The sequence below is a fragment of the Haplochromis burtoni genome, unplaced genomic scaffold, assembly GCF_018398535.1.
Source record: "Haplochromis burtoni strain Fernald_Lab_line unplaced genomic scaffold, NCSU_Asbu1 Contig_29, whole genome shotgun sequence".
NCBI classification, from domain to species: domain Eukaryota; kingdom Metazoa; phylum Chordata; class Actinopteri; order Cichliformes; family Cichlidae; genus Haplochromis; species Haplochromis burtoni.
In genome coordinates, this window is record NW_024582390.1 from 501,932 (window position 1) to 507,931 (window position 6,000).

Here is a 6,000-nt window from a genome sequence, read left to right on the forward strand (position 1 = left end):
TTTACTTTGGTTGCAAAACTAGAATGTCTCCAAGTATTTACCTGCTGACCTTTAAGATGACAAACAAAAGAATGCGGTCCAATCGAGTTAATATTGTGTCATTACTTACATAACTATCAGAAAGGTAAGTTTCAAGAGTACCCTTTAAAACTAATAAAAGTTAAATAAAAAAACCCAACAAAAACAAAACACCAGTAATGCAAAATGTAAGTTAATATTTCCAAACAAAACTTCTACTCATTAAAAAATATTTTTGATTGTTGTAAGGGACGCTTACAGTGGAATAGGCAGGCTGTGCATTTTCAATATGAGGTTAAAAAAAAGGCTTGATTTTGTTTGCAGAATTAGCAGCAATTGTTTTTTTTACACTTACATGTTTCCCTCACAACAGCAGGGAACTGGTGGCGGGTCACAGCAAGGATGATGAAGATGATCAAAGGCCAGGCGATCAGAGTCAGGGACCATACCTGAAAAAACACAACATATTTTAAAGCTTTGTAATGATATTCATTTCAGGGATGTGCAGAATGCCATTTTTTCATTCTTAGGTAATTAACTAGATATTTTGGACTCTTTGAATCTCACTCACTGGCCGTCTAATTACAGCCAGTCCATTCTTCCAGAGAAGAAGTTGAAGTTGGCGAAAGAAGGCCATCACTGGTGGAAGAGGCTAAAATAAGGAAAAAAGGAAACAAAGTTAAAAATGATATTTTTCATTCCATTAAATTATGAGATATAGAGATATACTGGGATCATGGAATCCCAGTATATCTCTATCTATCTATCTTAAATATATATATATATATATAGTATATATATATATATATATATATATATAATATATATATATATATATTATATATATATATATATATATATATATATATATATATATATATATATATATATAAAGTGAGAGGGAGAGAGAGAGAGGGAGAGAGAGTGACAAAATTCACATTGACATTTTAGGATAGGTGCGAAAAAAAGCTATTATATAACTTGGTGAGAGTGTATTTATTAAGTAGCTCACATATAGGTTACTTAAATCATATGACAGTTTTGTTTTTTCTTCTTTTCTACAAGTCTCATCAACTGTAGCTAACGTCTATAGCGCAAACTTGCGGAAATAAACGGTAGGTTTAAACTAATAATAAATAACAGAAATGTAAATTACATCAATGTTGTAATTGAGTTTAGCTCATTTAAGATAGGCACTTAAAAAATAGTCCACTGCGCACTCACCTCGCAGCCGCTTTCCTTTTAATAGCTCAAATTATTTGTTATGTGAGTGTCGCTCGCAGATTTGCCAGGGAGGGCATGGCTCCTAGCAGGAAGCCCTTTCCATCAGTTGTTCACCGGAGTAAGACAGAAGAAGACCACGCTCAAACGTAGGAAAAAACCCTCTCTGAATGCCAGCGCGGTTAGTGTAAAAGCAACAACAATACTGACAACCTCAACCTCTCTGTCGCTTGTCTTGTGCTTGCGTGTATGAAAAGGAAAATCTGGAATGAAAAAGGGCGTGTTCTCCTGTTGCACCTGTCTGCCCACAACAACAAAAATGGGCCGCATCTCTTAGAACAAGAAATCGCATACACTGGTACAAGAAAGGGCGTTACTTGAGGACGCTTTATGTGCCTATCTTACTACAATATTTAAGTAGATTCTAGCTACCTCAGATAATCACAGCTGATAGATTTAGAGAAAAACCAGAGCTGCTTAGAGAAGCATATGACGGAATTAGAACTGGTATTTTTTCTTTTTAATGTTTCTGTATTTTGCCCTAAATGATAAATAGAAAACCTAAATTTAAAGGTTGCATTGACCTTAAATGCCTTCTTTTCGTTTCTATAACCAGTGAAAGTTAAACCTCTTATTAAATCTACAAGGTATGAAATTATACACCTAATTATCTAGTGTTGTCAAGGAGCTACTGTATACGTCTCCACAGAGAACAGTCACAATGATATGTGTGAGGGATCCATTGGGAAAAGTTAGCACTCACACACAATACTGTTTCCACATAATGTTGAGAGGGAATACGATCCGTCCAATTAAATGATATTGAATCACCAATTGTAATAAATTACATATGAATAAAAATGATCTTACACATTCATATTTCACTTGTGTTCTTGTATTTTCAAAAAGAATAATATGACTGAAGCTTTCTTTCAAATGTACAAACATCCTGTACAGACCTTGTGAGAAAAATAAATGTTGACATTGACATTGTTGCATTATGGTGAATTCTCCAAAAGTTGATTCTGTTCATCTGGACGTAGCGTTTTCAGTGGGAGAAACGTTTCGTCACTCATCCAAGTGACTTCTTCAATCTCAGCTGACTGCAGGTTTCCCCAGTCTTATAAACTTACAAACATATAGTGTACGCTGTTAAGTGCCAGGAGGATTGCCAGGATTTATACATCAGGGAAATCAAACAACATCTGGCAAAGTGGATGGCACAACACAGAAGAGCTACCTCGTCAGGCCAGGACTCTGCAGTCCTTTTACACCTACAGGCCAGTGGACACTCTTTCAATGATGAGGATGTACACATCCTGGACAGGAGGAACGCTGGTTTGAGCGCGGAGTCAAGGAGGCCATTTACGTGAAAAGGGAAAGACCATCTCTGAATTGAGGAGGGGGCCTAAGGGTGCATCTTTCGGCATCGTACAATGCTGTGATTGCAGCCATTCTCCAACTCTTTGTGAGTGGTACTCATGGCCATTGACCATGACTATTCTATTCTATGATGAAGGAAGTGGGATGAGATAAGTGACGAAATGTTTCTGCCTCTGAAAACGCTAAGTCCAGATGAACAGAATCAACTTTGGAGATTTCCTTACCTGGATGATTGAGCATGTATCAAGAAGATTATGGTGCATTCCACTATCTTTAACTCAGAGTATGAGCGGAAATTTACTGTCACCCAGTCTTTCTTTTATGGTACTAACATTTGTTATGCAGGCTGAGTATTACATACTCAGCCTGATTGTTTGATAAAAACAACAACTGCGAAACAATGGACAGCAGGAATAGGGTTGGGCCATTTCACCTATGCCCAGCAAGGCCATAGGTGACATATGACTAGCAATACTGGTTTCTGATCTTGCAGTGTGCTGGAAAAAAAATGTCAGCTGTTTTATGCAGTGTACTGTCTTACCGCAGGAAGCTTATTCGACTAGCTACTGGAATCCAGTGATGTATAATACACTCTTGTTTTTTACTTTGCTCTATATAAAGTTAGTTTTCATGACAATGTTGTGTGAAAGTCATGAGCAAGCCATTATTTTATATTTTTCCTTCAAGGACACAGACTTTATTGTAATAAAGTGTCTGGAACAATAGTTCTTCAGTCATTTTAAAGATCTTTCAAAGGTTTTCTTTGGATATTGGCTGCTTTGTCTCTTGTTTTCAGTCCAGTTTTTGTACCTGACCGTTTTCAGAGGAATGTCTTTTGTTTAAGTCACTTAACACTGACCTATTAGATCGGGAGAGAAGTACGACTGTAAGAGTCTTGACTTTCAATCTCAACAGAATGGTATAATAAAGGGTTTTTTTTGTTTTGTTTTTTTGCTTTATAAACTAAATGTTTACACATATTTCAAAAAGACAATACATCTTTTTTTTCATTTTCCCAAAAAGTGAGGGGTGGCAACACTTTTTGTTTCTTTGAAACAACAGAACAATTACAGAAAAAAATCAATTTGTAGGTAATTCGGTAAACTAGCTTGATTAAACATCTCCATTTACATATGTACTGGTGAAACTTAATTATAGTTGAAGAGAATTGGAATTATGTGGTGGTATTAATCAGATTCTGAAATAACAAAATATTTTATTTTAGTTTTAGTAGGTTTCTGGCAGGGTGGAAGGTAATAGGTAAAAGTGCCTTGAAAAAAACATGCAAGTCTTTTGTACAGTACCAGTTTGATGGCAAGTTATGTGTGACTTCTTTGTGTTATGCCAATACCACTCCCTGTAGTACTTTAAATTAGGATTGCATCGTGTATGCTTGGAAACAGTTTGCGGTTTAAAAATCAGGCTGGAAAAATTAGGCATTGTAACGTCTTCATCATGGTGGTATTTACAAAGTAAAATGCTTGACTTCTGTTTTCTAATTTCCTACCGTTCCAATACTGACAATATTATGAAAGGGCAGATACTGTATAAAAAAAAGTGAAACGTATTTGTGTTTCTAAAATCATAATTGATTGTGCTTCTTGATAAGACACTTCACAAAAGCAAGTTTTCTTAATCTAATTCACAGTATAACCTTTGATTACCAATTTGTAGAAAAAACAACAACAAAAAACTCCCCTCAAAAACCCCACTGGATTTAAAATGAGAATACACCGTCTAATACTCTTTGTTCCATTACAAGATAATCTGTTCACCATTGCCATGAATATAAATACAAATTAAAAATACAGTTAAAAAACAAAACAAAAAATAGCACGTATACAATCTAAAAAACTAAAATGTAAGCAGCTTTATTTTTTGAAAATTTAATTAATACTGTTTACATGTTTGGCAGTCCTCTCTTTGCCTATTTAGCATAAAGTCCAAAAGAGCGGTCTTTTCAAACCTGGCAGCACAACACTGAAACCATGAAACGTAAATAAAAATGAACAACAAAATTATTAAAATATCTTGAAGATTCCAAACACTGCATTTGGCCTTTGTCTAACCAAACTCTTAATGGTCACATCAATAAACAATTTTCCAGTGCGTGGGCTGTTCACATTCTTTCTCAGTGTCCCCACAGAAACGGTTGTATGTAGTTTTGGGGTCAAAGCCCAGAATTTCCCTCTCTTCGTGGATCCGGAAAGAGAAAGTGGAAACTGATGTTCCAATAAAAAATCTGGAAAGACATGTAGAAAAATATAAATTCAAAGAAAGATGGTGTCCATGAAAACTACGCAATGCGGTGAGAACAGCATGAGTCACCGTGAGTAGTTTTTCAAGTTGAAATATTTTCCATGGGCAGGAACAAGTGATAAAGCTATCGAAATATCTAAGCTATTTTCTGTTGGGCATAGGTTAAAGAACTAGTATTTCCACAATAATCAAACAAACATTTTTAAACTGATGCACATTAATGTGCCTTTATCTCTAATTTAAAGGGAAAAAAGTTTGGGATATTTTTACATTTAGCTTAAATTAGTTTACTGGCAAAATCATAAAGAACAGCCGTACACAACAATAATGGGAACTTTGAACTACACAACACCTTTACCATAAGTTTCAAGCTAATGTGCATTACATTCAAGGATAAAGGTGTTTGGCCACTATGTGACAGCATTTACCTTTTAGTATAGGTAATGGCTGAATGACATTTCCCCCTTGAAACTTACCATTAGCTGTATGTGCTTGCTGCTGAGGCTGCTCGGTTTAGAAAGACATGCAACACCACAAATTTGAAAACTCAAAATGTATCATCTATTTATATTTTCTCACTCAATACTCCTCTACAGAGCTAAAATAACACTACCATAATGTTATATTAATGTTAAAAATTGTAATGACTGGAATGACAAATTAACCAATTTTCATGTCATATATGTGTAATTTTATATTTTTTGAAATAAATAACCTGCCTTATTACTACTACTATCACAAATGTTATCAAATAATGCATTAAATACTGATTGTATTAAAACCGTGAAACTAAATATACCTTGCATGGGCACATATCCACTGGTCAATTATGGCAACTCCTCCATCTTTAAAGAGTTCGAGGTCCTCTGTGGATGGCTCAAAGCGCACCATGTCTGGCAACAACTTTTTCAGCTCCTTTATTTCTGCAAATTTTACAGATTAACAAGTATAATAAAATCATATAAGTATACTATCTATTAGATAAACTACTACTAAATGTTCGCACTGTTCTTTAAATATTTATTGAAAACTCACAGAAATACTCAGAAATTTAAACCACAGAGTATTACTGGACAATATTACTATATATATATACACACATATATATACACACACACA

The 6,000-nt window shown here is 34.8% G+C and overlaps 2 protein-coding genes across 5 annotated transcripts in view; both read right to left on the reverse strand.

Moving 5' to 3' along the window:
• abca12 (ATP-binding cassette, sub-family A (ABC1), member 12) overlaps positions 1 to 1,499 on the reverse strand; it is a 57,526-nt gene extending 56,027 nt beyond the window's left edge. For both annotated transcript variants that reach the window (XM_005918363.3, XM_005918362.3), the window contains exons 1-3: positions 1,243 to 1,499; positions 590 to 670; positions 374 to 467 (exon numbers count right to left, since the gene is read on the reverse strand). In XM_005918363.3, coding sequence (XP_005918425.1) covers positions 374 to 467; positions 590 to 655 — 160 coding nt within the window. In that variant the 5' untranslated portion in view covers positions 656 to 670; positions 1,243 to 1,499. The remainder of the gene's footprint in view (positions 1 to 373; positions 468 to 589; positions 671 to 1,242) is intronic.
• A 1,171-nt stretch (positions 1,500 to 2,670) lies between these two features.
• The window catches only part of pofut2 (protein O-fucosyltransferase 2), a 7,556-nt gene continuing 4,226 nt past the window's right edge, over positions 2,671 to 6,000 (reverse strand). The window contains exons 9-10 of one of the 3 annotated variants that reach the window (XM_014332419.2): positions 5,681 to 5,804; positions 2,671 to 4,864 (exon numbers count right to left, since the gene is read on the reverse strand). In XM_014332419.2, coding sequence (XP_014187905.1) covers positions 4,711 to 4,864; positions 5,681 to 5,804 — 278 coding nt within the window. In that variant the 3' untranslated portion in view covers positions 2,671 to 4,710. The other 2 variants (XM_005918359.2, XM_005918360.3) reach the window with 2 other exon arrangements.